Raw genomic sequence first — 16,471 nt, 5'->3', positions numbered from 1 at the left:
TACCTGGGAGCTGTTCTTACCCGGCCACGCTTAGCAGATGCCAAGATGCAGCCTCTGCACGACTCAGTAATAAGAGACAGAGGGAGAGACCTGACGGGTGCCCACTCCACCTTTGAAGCTGCAGCCGGTGCCACCTCTGCAGTGCGGGACAGGAGCCAGTTCTCCGGCTGCCTCCCCTGCGGCCCAAGAGGGCCTTTGTCCCTCGGATGTTGGTAGCACTAGAACCCAAAAGAAAACAAGAGTCCCCCCTCTTACTATACAGTGTTGGAGGTGGGAAAACAGTTGGCTGGAGAAGAGGGGTCAGTGATACAGTTGGAGTCACTTTCTGGGCTGTGATTTCTTTTGGTTGTCAGTCTAGTAGACGTCAAGTATGTGAGAGGGACTTTTCCAGAAAAAGAATCCCCTTGCACGACAGGTACAGTGGTGTATTCTGGCTGGTACACGCAGGGAAGTTTTTATTTTTAATTTTGTTCCTGTGTGTGGTGGTGGTGGCAGGGAGTGACAAGGGAGGCTGGGGGGTGGAAGGTAGTGGGGGAAGGGAAGAGGCTTGGATAATTGTCTAGGCATTTCCATTCGCCTGTCCCAGTGGCAATGAAAGAAAGATGTACATGCTTTGGAACCCTTCACAGTGAATACCTAATAATCACCATGTCACCTCGGTGAGGAAGATGTCAATGTGATGTGCTTGGCACCCTGAGAAGTTGAGGCACCACTCTCATTCTTCCTCAAGTTAAGGCTCTTCGCTGTGGCACAGGGGCCTGCTTCAATTCCCTCATCGGAAACCCTCCAGCTTTTCAACACACACGCTCCAAAGAAGGCTTAAATTTGTTGTGAGAGTTGTAAATCAATGTTTACTTCATGAAACAGAAGTCATGCCTCAAACATTTTAAAAAATTGGGGGAGGGGTAGGAGGGAAGAGAACCTAAAAGACAAGAATCACAGGGAAGAAAGTAAAAGGGAAGTGTCATTCTAAACAAAATTGTGCAGCCTTCTGAATTTGGTATTCTCTCTCTTAAACGTCTTCCAGTGGCCATCAAACAGAATGCTAACAATGAATAACAAATTTCTCAACAAGAATGTGAATATTACTAATATAAATTAATACATATGGACATAGTCCTTACAGGTTTTAGATTTGCTCCCATTAAAGACAAATGTTTCTTTAGTAAGTTTAGTTTGAAAAATAATTTAAAAATTCAAAGTGATCTACTAGTTGTAATGAAATATCACCAGACCTGGTGTCACCCTTCTATCAATTACTGGAAAGAAAACATGCATTTTGTAAGTGTCCCCAAAATGTGATTTATTTCCTTTATATTTTTTTTACTCAGGAACAAAGCACACATTGATGACTACAATATAAGTAACTCTTTTAATAGTTCATTTCATCCTGTACCTACACAGTAAAAATTAAAACCATGTATTATTTTTTAAAAATATAAAGTGTTTAAATAGTTCTCCCAGTGATTTTATCACTGAGCAACAAATGTCTTAGGCTTTATATTTACTTAGATGTTTATGTTGTCTGCTATTTTTTACTATAGGCTTATTAAAAAAATCACTTAGAGCTTAATTTAAATGTTTTAATGAAAACAATGAAAAAGACCCTATAAACATTTGACATCACAAAATTCAATAGATCTAACTAGAAATCCAAGCAATAAGCTTAGATAGTTGAAGCAAACTTAAATTATGGTCACACGATTCCATAAGTCACATACATAATTTTGAATTATGGTAATAAACACTGTAAACATGAATACAGTGAATTACAGTTTGATCTTTAATAAAAGAAAGTTATAAGTTTAGAAAAAATTCAAATAGCTGTGATTTTTTAACAAATGATCTCGAAGTAAGTTTGCAATCAAAGTATTTATAGTATTACAAACTCAAAATCATCACATAGAACTTGATGTGTCTGTTTTCAAATGTGTCTTAAGTCTCCCCATTAAAGTGTGAATTAAGATGCCGGAGGAAATCCCCCCTGGATGTAATGGAGGGTGGGAAAACTGCTTGACAGAATTCACATACTCGAGGTATATGCAGCTCTGAGCCTGTGCCACTTTGTACCGATAATTCACCGTCTTGACTAGGAAAGGGCTTCCAAACCGGCTGCAGGGAACAAACACACAAAAACATATCTTGTTATTTATGTTTAAAATCAACTTGCACTGAATTTCAAATTCAAATTTTTTGAATGGGTTTTGTGCATATATATATGAAATTCCCTAATATGAAAGTATCCCTTTCATATTAGGGAATATGGAAAGTAACCTTTCCAAAGAGTTAGTATGAGACATGACTTTATTCTCTTTTTCCTAAGGGGTATTACAACAAAACTTTAGAATCCCTTAAAACACACATCCATGCAGTTTATCTTCACATATTTAAAAAATCTTCCAACTTTTAACACCAGCATATTTTAATACCCTTATCACAAAGGCAGTGGTTTTGGAACAACAATCAATAATTGAGACTTTAAAAATTAAATTCTATCTTTTCTATTTTGCAGTAGAAACCTTAAGTTATAGGGCCTTTATTACTACACAGTACACTAGACTGGTTATGGATGCACATATATTATGATGGAGAGCAATTCAAATTTCACTAGAAGCAAATAAACAAATATTTTGATTTTTGAAAATAAGTTTTTTTCATTCTATTGACCAGTTTTTTGAAATCTCAAATATTTCAACATTATTATTAATATTAATTAATATATATTAATCATACAACAAAATCTAACACTGGATTCATTCTTTGATTTCATTTTTTTGCTCCTGTTACACAATGTATAGATTGGCTTTCTTTATTCCTTTTTGTGGCTGAATAAAGTGAAACCTATTAATAGTTACTTAATTAAAGAATTACAGAACATCATAATTCAATAAAACTATCTCCATTTGTAAGCAGCACATAAATATCCTTAAGTAACTGAATTTATTCTTCAAAAAACTAGAAGGGCAAGGAAAAGCATTTAGTTCCACAGTAGGTGCTCAATAAATGCTTGCTGACTGGAGTATCTTATTTTCCGAAAGTGTTGTAAGCCAAATTATTTTTAAAATTTGCTTTTTACCTTGCATAGATAAATTGCCTTGACAGAGCTAAATTCTGATAGTTTGAGGAAAATCACCTCAAAAAGTCAATTTAAGGAGAGCCCTGTTTGCTCCTATTCCCAAAATGTTTTTAAACTAACAAACCTTAGTCGAACACCTAATACAGTGTTAGTTTTCATTTCCTAAACCAGTCTCTTTCATTCTAGTTAACCAATGATTTAAAAAACCGCACACGTGTTACTAACTGAAGTATCTGGATTTCATGACATCATTGTCTTCGTACACACGTGTAACTGGACAGCTGCGTACAGTTGGTGTAAATACACAGAGTCTGTCTAAGCACTGAGATACATTCAAATACCAGTACAGAGGGCTTATGGTAACACTGACACAATTCCTTTTGTGAGAAGTGGTAATTTTATTACATAAAATAGTAACACTTAAAATATACACTTTGAAATTTGGGATAAAATAATTTTTGGGAAAATCTTTCTTCCATGATAAAAGCAGTAATAATTTTGAGTAAGCAAATATCTAGTTAACTAGATTCAAATTTTACTGTTTGCTGTTTAAACAAAAGGTACAACTGATTAATATGTACCACTCTAATGGGAAATTGATATGGACATAAATAAAAAGTTGTGTTGAAGCAATTCTTATTAAGTTCTATAAAAGAAAGAGAAGCAGACTTAGATGGAATTTAGCTTTTAAATTTTGTGAGTCAATTTTCCACTGCCAACTTAACATCAAAGTCCATATTTATCCTTCTGTTAGAAGCTATTAATTTCAGGTTTGATCTCTTCATATACTTCAGTTGGGGCCCCTATGACTGACTCAGCAAAAGCAGGAAAAAAAGAAAGTCACATAGAGCAAAAATAAACAGACATACTTTAGATTTTATGATAGCTGAACGTATTAAAACAGTGTTCAGTAATGATGATTGATAAAAAGTAAAAAATGAAATATTTAACCATAAATTCACTCCTCTGTTATTTCAACTCAAGAATTTTACATTTATCATACTAGCTTCATTGATACAAATAAAATAGCAAAATATTTTTAAAAACCCATTTTAAGAAATATTCATTCAATCTTAAACTGTAATACGACCTTCAAAACAAACTAATTTTGCCTTTTCTGCCAAAATATCAATTATCTAACCTTATGCCCCATGTCTTGTGACAGCTCAACACCAATTCTCCTGCATTTTTTAAGCTGAATACTTTTCCATCAAGTTGTAATCACATACCAGCTGTTTCCCTAGCTCTAGCATAGAAAGCAAATGCACAATGCAGGGTGCCATCTACTGAAACATGAATGCACAGACTAACTAGTAAAAGAACAAGCAAGAGATATATAATGGAGAAAAAAGTAACAGGCATTAGAACTGATACGCTTCACAGCTCCACAGGCATTCTACTTGCAATAAATGAAATTGTTTAATTTGTTTCATTTAGTAGTAACTATAAGACTATGATGAGAAATAAGGTAAAGTGTAGAACATAAGTGAGTTTATAATTAAAGTTCATTGTCAGAGATGCCTCATTTTCCTCACTGCTAAAATATACCACAGCTTGGCTATTGCGTCCTTTGCATCCTAATTTAAAAGTCTGTAGCCTATTAGAGTACTTATAAAGCCAAGGGGTATTCATCAAGTTGTTTCAGACAAGGAGAAATCAAACAAATGTTTGCAAGTTATATAGACATTTACACCAATCTGTATTTTCAGGAGTTTCTGTTTATTTTCACAATTATATATTTTCATTTGCCTTCATGCATTAAATAAAAAAACAAAACAAAACCAAAAAAACTAAACTAGAAGAATCATCCCATGAGTACCCACATGAAAAAGACGGTAGGAGTGCATTGTGGGGCTTTAAAAGTAGTCTGTGAGCTTTAGGAACATTAAAGTATTTGATTAAAATCGTACAAATGAAGACACTATTAAAAAATATATTAAGCATGTTCAGTGGCAGATTAGAAACCAAAACTAAACCCTATAGATGTACGTACTATATAACTGATATTAGTTGAAAGACAGATTACTTATTTTCATGAATAGGAATATGCAATACAACTATTATGAAAAATCATGAATCCTTATGAGTACATCTACACAAACTTTTTAATGGAAAAATACCATTTGTTTCACAGTATGAAATTTAACAAAGAACCCTGTTATAACAATGATGCTGAGTAAAAGGGGTTTGAAGAAAGGACTAAGAAAATGACAACACTAGATATGGATAAGGCTTACACATATTTTAAAATGTGCCATAAATTTTAAGGTGCTTTATAATAGAGCTTTACCATATAATTTCATGTAATTTATTATAGAGATTGGATCTTTTATTGAGAGCTTACATTTGGCTAGTCATTAGTTTAAAAGGATGTCTGATAACCTGAAAGAGATGCATATCTGTGCCTGTATGGCAAAGTGTGTGTTCATGCGTAATACATTTGCTAATGCAAAACTGTTACCTGCTGTGGTCCTCGGATAGGTTTTCCCGGCGAATCCAGTGAAGGAAAAGGAGCATCAGACAGGTCCTGAAGAGGGAACGTTTTTACATATAATGCATTATGGTCTCCAGGTGGTAAACACGGAGCTCTATCCAGAGTTGTCCTGATACAAGTGTTTACAAGATTTGAGGGTTTTGTATTGTCAGTTGTTTTAAGGTTTTGTATAGCTGAGGCTATGGAGTCAATCCCCCGAATTTCAAACAAAGTTTCTTCTGTTTTAACAAAGTTTCCTGGGTTGTCTATGATGTCCATATTGAATTTATCCTCACACACAGCCTCAGATGTGGCAGGACCAAGGACATTGGGTCTTTCTGGAGTACTGTGTAAGAAGGTAGAGTCACTGTCCTTAGGTGGAAACTTGACATTGAACTTAGAAAGTGATTCAAAAGAGGTGTCTTCCTCATCTCGGCCCAGTCCTCTTGGTGTGACAGATGTGATGCAGGGTGCACCTCTATTTATATCCTCTTTAGTCTGATGCTTAAACAGCGCTTCTTGTTTATCTGTTTTATCGGTACACTGTACAGGCACCGAGCACTGTGTCTCTGTAGGGAAAAGAACACGAAAGGAAAAGTCATATTTCAATCATTCTTAACAAACTGAATGTACAATTAGCTTTGCACAGATGAGTATTATTTTTTTTCTATTGGTATTTATAGCAACAGAAAACAACTGCGATTTTTTACATTTGCTACTATCTTACACGAAAATATTAGCATTCTCCAGTGGGTGAACTGGAACGTAGCTTATTAGCCACGGTTTAACTGCTTTGTCTTTTCCCAGGTCTTTTGCTATAAGCTTTGCATCTTGTTCACAGTTCTACTGCTTTACAGTTAAAAAAAAAAAAAAACCTTGTTATAGTATATACATTTAAACATTTTGTCAGGAAGAGAAGCTGCAACTGTGAGCTTGCTTATTAGAAAAATAAATTGCTAAAAAGGAAAATCCTTACAATACATACATACATATACATTTTTACAAGTTAAGAATCAATATGAATTAGGTCATTTACTCCCCCTAATATCACTGTGTGACAAAGTGTATCACCAATCAATTTAGCCACCATCTACTCTCAGTAATCCATGTAAGGGAGTGATATGGTGGTAGTGGTGGGGATGGGGGGAAAGAAGATAGTGGAGGCAAAAGAAGAATACAATTTTGGAACAGATGTTCAGCAGATTACATGTGAATATATAATTTTCTCATAGATTAAAAAAAGGGCCTTCTAGGTAATAGGTAAATATCAGGAAGATACCAGGGACTGTGTAGCTCACTTATCTAGATGTCACTTACCTAACAAATTCAGCTCCCTAGGGCATAGACAAAGCTAACAAATAAGTGAATTGAGCTTCTCCAGAGTCAGAATGAGAGCCACATGCTCCACAGATATATGAATTTTGCTCTTATTCTCATTTTAGATTTATTCTAACAAGCTTGATGATGTTTAGAAGAAGCAAATTAAAAGGTATGGATATGAGTTGTTGAATGCAGATATACATATCAACAAGAGCTCAAGGCAGGAGTAGAGACAAGAAAAACAGAAAAAGCTGATAGAATAATTCAGAAAACACTACAGTCTTGTTTACAGCCAACAAAGGATGCATTTCTCAATGAAAAAAAAAAACAACCCAAATCAAAAAACAAAAAACGATAAACAATGATCAAAGCACTTTCTAGGTTGATGATCCTGAGACATTAGGAAAAGCTCAATTATGCTCTACGTGTTACTTTGTGAAGGCTGTGAGGTTGGAAGTTGGCAATGTGTGTATTTTCATTAAGTGGGCAAATGGTAAAAATTAACAATTATCACTTTAACGAGGTAATCATCAATGAAGTTGTATAGTTACAAATTGAAAACTGATCAATGATGCCAGTCTAAGAACTTTGCACAGTGTCTGTCCAGCTCAGTCGCCACTTAACAAATGTCAGTTCCTTTCCCTTCCTCAAGGGTCTTGGCAGTTTCATGCCACACCACATTCCAAAACCGTGTTTTCTGTTTGGACATGACTGTAGAACACTGCAACCAACTTCTTTGGTTCACTCTGTTCCACACCTTCTCCCTTTCTTTAGTACATACATCTTCTCTACTGGATTATTACAATAGACGTTGAACTGCTTCCTGCCTCATAGTTTATCTCATATTCTTCATTTTCTACATTGCATCACCCCCTAGTTTTTTTGTAAAGTACAAATTTGGTCTTGTTATCTTCCTGATAAAACTTTTTCATGGCTCTCCAAGACCCTCAGCCACCAGTCACCTCTCCATTTTCTCCTATTTCAACATTACCTGCCTCATTCCTTACACCAGCTATAACAGACTTAGGGAGAGTTCTTCAAAATAGACATGATCTCTTGTTTTGGGGTCTTTGCATATGCCATGCAGACTGCCTAGTGTCCCCTCCCACTACTGTTGGCCTAACTCTTATTTGTTCGTCATTCCTTGACTTAAACATTGATATATCTGGATGGTTCTTCTGGCTTCCCAAAACTGGTTTAGGCATGTCTCTTGGGTGCTCTGTGGACTAACCACTGCATTGTATTTGCAAGCATACTCCTCTTTCTCCCATTAAAGTAGATTTCTAGAGATTCTAAACTATGTTTTGTTTTCAACTTATGCCTGGCACATAGTATGCCTTTAATAAATTGCATTCTGAATGAGTCTGTATTCTCTTCCCCACAGAATTTAGTATATAATCTACATTTACTAGATAATCTGGGACTAGGAGTGGTATAGTAATTGCGACCAAGTTAAACTGTTCAGCAAGATTTCTTTGTCTCTGGGTTCTTAAAGTGAATTAACTCTCAAGTAGTCATTTTCCTAGTAATAGATTTAAAAGTGGCAGAAAATTCTAGGAAATAGTACTTTCCTTGTATAACACTTGCTGATTGCAAGTAACAAATCAGGAAAACCAACTCTTAAGATACACAAATTCTGTAACACCTGAGAAGGAAGAAACACATCAAAATACATCAAAATGGCTGTCACAAGGAGAAGAATCTGCTGCTGCTGCTGACAGCATTAATAGCACTCCTGTGTGTCATGCACTGTTATAACTATTGCATGCACATGAATTCATTTAATACTCAAGATAATCATGTGGTAGGCACTATATTTTCCCCACTTTACTGTATAAGGAACTGAGACATGCAGAGGTAATTCCAAGGCTGCTTAGCTAATGAATGAATGGTAGACCTGGTAGTGGAATCCAGGCAGCCTAACTCTAGAGCCTGTGCTCTGAACCATTATGCGAAGTTGAACATGCCAATTTCTATACATAGAGGAGTCCACAAAATGATAGAAATGTGCTTTGCATTTCTTTTCTAGTAGTTAACTCTCTGTTAACAAAACCTGGGAAACCCAAACAGCTGTATTAAAGCAGGTGACCCATTACAGCTGTATTCTTTCAGTATAGCTAGTTGGCTTACCTCAGCCATATTAAGGAGCCTTCTGGCTTAACGTGCTCAAGCAATGAAAGCTATATTCTACCGAAAAAACAAAATTTAAACGTAAGATTTTTTTAGACTACTAGAAATCCAAGCTTAGAAAACTTAAAACTCAAATGAGGTGCAGAAAAGCACTTGTTACCCTAACACCACACTGAGAAACATGATCAGGTGAGCAAATTGCTTTTCTATTTTGTTTATTTTGAGAAAACTTCTTTATTTGCAAAGGAAAGAAGTAAAACAAGAAACATTTTTAGACTTCTAAATTTTAAGTACAGGCTGTCCATTTAGCCTACTTTACAGTTTAATTACCTTGTGTATTGACAAAAAAAAAAAAAGGTCTGAGGGTTGTTCGTGATCTCTAATCCTTTATTCTTTTCTCCCGATCTCCAATGAAACAGAACCTTCTTTATACCAAATCCTGCTTTTTTCTGAGGCTGTATTTGCTTAAACATACATTTTATCTTGATCCCTTCTCAAGGCTATTGCCATATGTCAATGAAAAGAAAAAGAAAGTAATACAGAAATATACAATTCTACTAACAGCAATTTCCACAAATTATATCTGTTTATTTAAAAGTAAAAATAAAATTTTTAACAAAAGAAACATAGGGACAATATTAAATATACTTTTTCCAGATGTATTATGAAAATCACATTTGAAGTAGTTCCTTTATATTTTTTTCTTTATATCTTATTTATTTATGAGAGAGAGAGAGAGAGAGAGAGAGAGAGAGAGAGAGAGGGAGAGAGAGAGAGAGGGAGAAGCAGAGGGAGGGAGTGAGGGAGGGAGGGAACAAGGAAGAGAGGGAGAGAAACATAGATCTGTTGCTCCACTTATTAATGCATTCATTGGTTGTTTCTTGCATGTGCCCTGCCTGGGGAAGACACCTGCAGTCTTGGCCTGGGGACAACGCTCTACCAGCTGGGCTACCCCGCCAGGGCTCCTTTATATTTTTCTCAATGTGGTGTTTTATCCATAAAAAAACCTAAAAAGGTATCTTTTTCCAAAGTATCTTTTTTTTCTATCCCCTTTACCGCTGCCAGCAGCATAGTATTTGATATTTTGGTTTCTGTTTGGACCCAGCAGAACCTCACTGGAATCTGTAGCACAGCAGTTCTAAAACATTTCAAGAATAATGTTATATTTATTATTTGTGACAGTTAATATAAAGTATAAGAATAATGTTAGGAAGCAGGTTTAGTGGGGAAGAAATTGAAGTTAAACAGTGTTCTAGTTGACAGATACATACTAGATTTAGATCTGTGCAATTTAAAAATGGTCAAGGTACTAAGCCATTGATAATGGGGTAAAGCCAATGAATATATCATCATTGCAATGTTTTGATAAGATGTTGATGTTCAAAAAAGCATGTTTATGAATTCTAGGTACTACATCTCTATAGTTTGTATCTTTTAAGTAAAATAATTCTATCACTTCAGAAGTACTTAGTTTTTAGTTGGCACAGATTATCAATCTCTAATGAAAATGACAAAAATTAAGATGGAAAAATTAAAGTTCTTTTTGATGAGGTAGGAAGAAGGGAGGGGAAGCAATAAATTATCTTTATCTATGAAGACTGTTTTGTTTTTCCAATATAACATGGTGTACCTTTTCTGAAAATAAAATGGCAGTAAAAGCAAAAAGTTAATTTACACTATTGAATGACTTTTAAATAGCCCAGATATAAAAGCTATAAAACATGGAAAGTGATCTTTAATTAAAGGGGTGTTAGCACTGGTGCAACATCTTTCAGAGTGAAAACTCTAAATCACATCTCTTGGGAATTGATGAACATTTCAAATCACAAGGGTAAAGGAGAATTTATCATAAGTGATCATTTTACTTTCTTACTTTCCTTTTGTTTACAGAAGTACTTGGTAGCCAGGTTCAATCCCAGTATTCTGCTATTCATATGAACTACTGATGCAAATACCAGGGAGCCAATCTGAGGTTTTAAGAAAGGGTGGAGCTTTTAAAAACACACTGAAATATATGTGTAAGACAGATGCTCCTTTTAAGTTATTTTTAATACTAAATTTGTACTTTGTGCCTCCGAAAGAACTGGCCTCACAAAATGTACAATGTTTATTTCTCAACCAAATTATAAGAATGTATCTATAGTGTTAATTAACTTTCAGACAGTAGTTAAAAACAAGCCTGATGTTTTAATTTAACTCAGCTCATATATCATAATGCAGTTTCAAGGTTGCCTAGTAACATATGAATTAACGTTTTATAAGACCCCTCAAAGAACAACTGAAAACTTTGAGAGATATACTTTATATTTACTTTATATTTTTTCCACAGTGAAACTTTTCATTATGATGATTAGTAATAGTGTCATTCCATTTAATCTGTATTTACCACACACAATAAAGAGGGAAAAAACCAATAAATTATATAATGAAATATATTGTAAAACTTTAACAGCACTTACCCATTATAAGTGGTGTGAGGCCTAAGTTGAAGATATTTGGCACTTAAACATTTAGAACTATGTCTATAATCAACAAGAAATTTCAACCAATAAAATGAATATTATCACTACTAATATTACATTAAATCGAACCGTACCAGTTGCAGTGGCTGGGACATTAAGTTTGCTTAAGTGGTCTTTTTGAGCTTTTGCTAGCATGCATATTCTATGAAATTCTTCTTTCAGATCCCAGAAAGTCTTCTCTATATAACTCCTAAAAATAAATCAATATTTAAAAATGTAAGGTTCTTTCTTCAAATATTCTTTAATCATAATTAAATTTATATAGCATGTTTTTATGAACCACAAAATTATTGAAAGGTTAAAGTTAAAAAAATGTTTTAAACTCCTAGAAAATGTCCCCTAAAACAATTCTAATGTTTGGAGAGCCAGGTACAAAGTAACAGAAAATTGAGACTTCTAATACATAAACACAGGGCAGACTAACATATCTGCTTATTCATATATCACACTTATGCTGGCTGTCACATTCTCACACTAGAAATTTCAGTGCATTGACTTTTGTTCTCTGTAAGCCTGTTAAGCAAAGGAAAATTAAATATTCCTCACTTTGATAAGGTTCATATTAAGAGTCATCTGTATAAAACAATGTGGCCATAATACTGGGTTGGACAAAAAGTCCATTTGGTTTTACCCATAAAATAAAAGACACATTTTTAATTTTTACCAATAACTTTATTGACTTGGATATTTTGAGTATGTGGCTACCTCACACGTGGTTTAATGTTGATTGTTCTCAATGTCTTGATTTGATTGCTATCAACTTCAACTGTCTACCCAGTTGTCTGTCTACCCAACCATGGAGCATTGTCCAGTGTGAAATCTCCAGCATAAAACTTTGCAAACCACTTTTGACATGTTCAATCAGTCACAGCACCTTCTCCATACACGGCACAAATCTTTTTTTGTGTTTCAGTTGCGTTTTTCCCATTCTTGCAATAATAAAGCATAACATGCCAAAAACGTGTATGTTCTTCCATCTTCAATATTAAAATGCCTACACAAAAATGCACCAATTTTGATGTTATTTAAAAAAAAATGCCTGCTGATATGACAGCTGTCATAATACAACATAACAAAATTGTTTCAAATAAAGTTAAAGACAACTGAGCACTACCAGAGTCATCTTATGGATAAAAACCAAATGAACTTTTCGGCCAACCCAATACTTGGTCTGTTGAAATCCTAGTGCTTTAGAGAATTCAGTTTTTAGATTAACCTCTGGTATTAACTGTATAACTCATTTAGGTCATTTTCACATGGAGGAGCCTTGGGTTGGTCTTGTCTCGTTCTAAGAAGCTGCTATTTTCTTCAATTGCTAAAATTTAAAATATGTAAATAAGAATATATTTCAATATTTATCATTTTTAGAGTTGGCAGAAAAAGGATATAGAGCTACCTGTCATGGAATAAAGGAATACCAAGACTCCTTGGTGAAGTTTCTTTTCTAGAAGAAGAAACTTCTTGTCTTCTTTCCTTAAAAGATACAAAATGATTACCACTTTAAATTGCTTCTAAACTCAAATGAGAATAGGTTAAAAGAAAACACAATGAAAAATTTATATTCTTCATTGAAAAATAAGTTTAAGTAGCATACAGATATACATATATCTGTATATAGTATACAGATATATGTATATCTGTATGCTACTTAACATACAGATATGCTACTTATAGCATACAGATATACATATATCTGTATATAGTATATGTATATACACATACACATATATGTATATATATAGACACATGATAGATTTTTTTCCTTTAAATGAAAATAAGGGAAAAAGGAAAATGAAGGTAGAAAAATAGGATGAAGATATAAAGTATTTATGTCTGGTACTATTTCCAATACTGGTAATTCAAGGAATTTCCTCAGATCCACCTATTGATCAAAATTGCTACTCTGATCACCAGTAGCACCTGAAATGACCAAAAAACCTAGGGAAAAAAATGTGTGTGTTTGTGCACTTCTTTTCCAGTATTGGCCTATACATTTAAATCAATGTCTTTGTATTTTGTTAGAGATTCTTTGCTGAGGAATGCAGCTGTACTGGAGGAAGAAAACCAAGCAACAGCTCCTTAGCATTTAACAAACATTTTAACGATAGTACAATTATGTATTTCAGCTACTTTAACACAAGTTCTTGCCTTTCACTCCCACCCTGTGGCTTACACTGGTATTACATTTACTCTGACATCTAAAAAGTCAACATTGAAAAACATGGTATCATCTACAGTATGGTTTAGATTTAAAAAAAAAATTTCTAATCACAGCTAGAAAACTTTGTGTACCTTATAAAGCTATAAATTGCAAAATTCAAAGATCTGAAGTCCTAATATTATACAATCATAAATTATACTTCAGCCAAAATAATTTTGGTCTTACAAGTTCAAATTCAAACCAGTGGACATTTATATTTAGTGACTTTTAAGATTTTATTCAATTAAGGTCATAGTATCTTTTACTAAAATGAGTGATTAAACCTCATTGTTTCTTATCATCTGAGTACATCTCCCTTTAATCTTGTTTTTTGAAAATTTCTTAGGAGTTCCTTTCAATTTCTTAGGAGTCTTATTTGTTCTTTAAGAAAAAGACTTCATTCTTCTTTGGTTTCCTTAACATCTTCTCCAATTTATTTCAGTTTATTGCTCTACCGTTCTAGCTTTTTATAATATACCTCTTCCAGCTTTTCTAATATATATTCCAATATGGTATTTCCTAAATACCAGTGTTTGCTTAACATTTCTAAAATAGAGTACTACTTTACGTTAGTAATTATGTAATCAAATTGAGGTAAAATAAAGATTATTTACTGCTGCATATTTTTTGTCTGACCAACAATTAGGCCATGTTTTCCTCTGGATTAAAACTGCTTTACTGAGCTTACAAAGCGGTCACATCAGCAGGCATTTTCACAGTCACAGTTTGTTTTTAAAAGTGGTAGACAAAGTTTTTCTTTAGTGTTATGTGCAATTAGAACACACAATGGATTTTAGTGTGAACTAGGAAGAATGGTGACATTTGAAACTAGCCAACCATTCAGGATGCCACATTTATGAAAATAAACTTCTAAAAGATTATATTAAATCTTTATCAACAAAATCAGAAGTGATATTTGAGAACAGAAACACTTGACATTATGTTAAACAATTCTAAATAAATAAATTAAATGGAATCGATTAATCTCTTTTTAAAATTTGCTACTAGAAATTCTCAATATAAAAAAGATTTTATGCCCTGGCTGGTGTGGCTCAATGGATTGAGTGCTGGCCTGTGAACCAAAGGGTCACTGGTTCGATTCCCAGTCAGGGCACATGCCTGGGTTGCAGGCCAGATCCCCAGTTAGGGGCGTTCAAGAGGCAACCACACATTGATGTTTCTCTCCCTCTCTTTCTCTCTCCCTTCCCCTCTTTCTAAATATAAACAAAATCTTAAAAAAAAAAAAAAAAAAGACTTTACTAGGAACTAGAAAGAACCAAAAAGAGGTACTCTGTAATTTTAGCCTGAAAATGAAGACAGTTACAGAAAGGGATAAAGACTATCCCAGTTGTCAAAGTACTGATGATTTTGCCATATACTAGGAATGACTGCTTCTAGTGTTGAAGAACCTTTAAAAGCTAAGGTGGTAAAGGTTGGGGAGGAGACGAAGGAAAAGATAGGAAAAGAACGATATACCTTTGGTTTTGCAAATAACTATCAACTTCTGTGATGTTTAGATTTGATTACTGGTGTGGGTAAATTTATCTGGGTTTACTGGAAGATTCTTTGGGTTTACTGGCAGGACATAAAGGTAAGACTCACTCTAAGGAATTTCTATGAAGTATTTAAGGTCTTCACCTTTGGGGTTAGAAATACAGCTCTGCTTACTATTTTTATTATTATTATTAAAGAAAAGTATTACTGATTGTTGGTATATTTCAAATAAAACTCTTAAATCCTCAGCATCCCAAGAAAAGATTTCACAAAGGAACCTTTTTAACATGTTAGTTAAAAAAAAAACAAACAAACAAAAACAGGTAGGATTTATCTAGAATGGACATAGCATGTTAATGTTATTTTCTTTTTCTTAAAATTTTACTTATTTAGTTTTAGAGAGAGGGGAAGGGAGGGAGAAAAAGAGGGAGACAAACATTAATGTGCGGTGGCCTCTCATGCCGCAACATAGGTATATGCCCTGACTGGGAATCGAACCTGTGACCCTTTGGTTTGCAGGCTGGTGCTCAATCCGCTGAACCACACTAGCCAGGGCACATTATTTTCCACTGCAGCAATGTAACAACTGTCTGAAAATGCTCATTTTTTTCAAAGAATTTGGGATTAGTATAGTCAATGGCAACTCCGACACTTCCAGAAACTCAGACTTTCTTTTCAATGCTAATTTATCTTAATAAGATTTCTCAGTTTGTTGAGTATCCCACAGCATACAAAGACATTAGAAGAGATATTTTGTATTTTTCTTTCTACTCTCAAATATTATCCAGATGGACCCTACACTGCAGGAAGTTAAGTTATTGCAACTTTAAATAAGAAAGCAAGGAAACTTTGAACATTATGTTTTAGGAGATTTTAAACATTAAATCACTCAACAAATGAATTTATCTTGAGGTACTAAAACTTAAAATACTTAACATTATAAACTGTTCCAAGTACTAGTTTGGAAATGCTGAACTTGTGGAATGAATACTGAAATGCGAGTTTTACACGTCGTACTTTTCACTTACACTTCCAGTATGGCATTGGATAATCATTCAACTAAATCATTAAGACAAACCCATTTGAAACAGTTGGAAGATACCGTGAAATGATTCCTTGAATTCCTTGTTATGTGAATTGGGAGAATTTTGTTTTAGTATATATAAATCAATTTCTTAGTATATGTAAATCAATTTACCCATCTCAGAGATGGATATTATATGAAAAAATATATGTTTAAGGGCTATTTGAATAAG

General features: G+C 34.0%; 1 protein-coding gene across 4 annotated transcripts in view; it reads right to left on the bottom strand.

Annotated features, from left to right (window-relative positions):
* Nucleotides 1–1,760: 1,760 nt before the first annotated feature.
* Nucleotides 1,761–16,471, bottom strand: part of TANK (TRAF family member associated NFKB activator) — an 86,103-nt gene continuing 71,392 nt past the window's right edge. For all 4 annotated transcript variants that reach the window (XM_045187398.3, XM_024579803.4, XM_024579804.4 and 1 more), the window contains exons 5-8: nt 12,918–12,994; nt 11,596–11,711; nt 5,538–6,118; nt 1,761–2,112 (exon numbers count right to left, since the gene is read on the bottom strand). In XM_045187398.3, the coding sequence (XP_045043333.2) occupies nt 1,936–2,112; nt 5,538–6,118; nt 11,596–11,711; nt 12,918–12,994 (951 nt within the window). In that variant the 3' untranslated portion in view covers nt 1,761–1,935. The remainder of the gene's footprint in view (nt 2,113–5,537; nt 6,119–11,595; nt 11,712–12,917; nt 12,995–16,471) is intronic.

Source organism: Desmodus rotundus, chromosome 2 (genome assembly GCF_022682495.2).
Source record: "Desmodus rotundus isolate HL8 chromosome 2, HLdesRot8A.1, whole genome shotgun sequence".
Classification (NCBI taxonomy): domain Eukaryota; kingdom Metazoa; phylum Chordata; class Mammalia; order Chiroptera; family Phyllostomidae; genus Desmodus; species Desmodus rotundus.
This window is presented reverse-complemented; position numbering and strand designations above follow the sequence as displayed.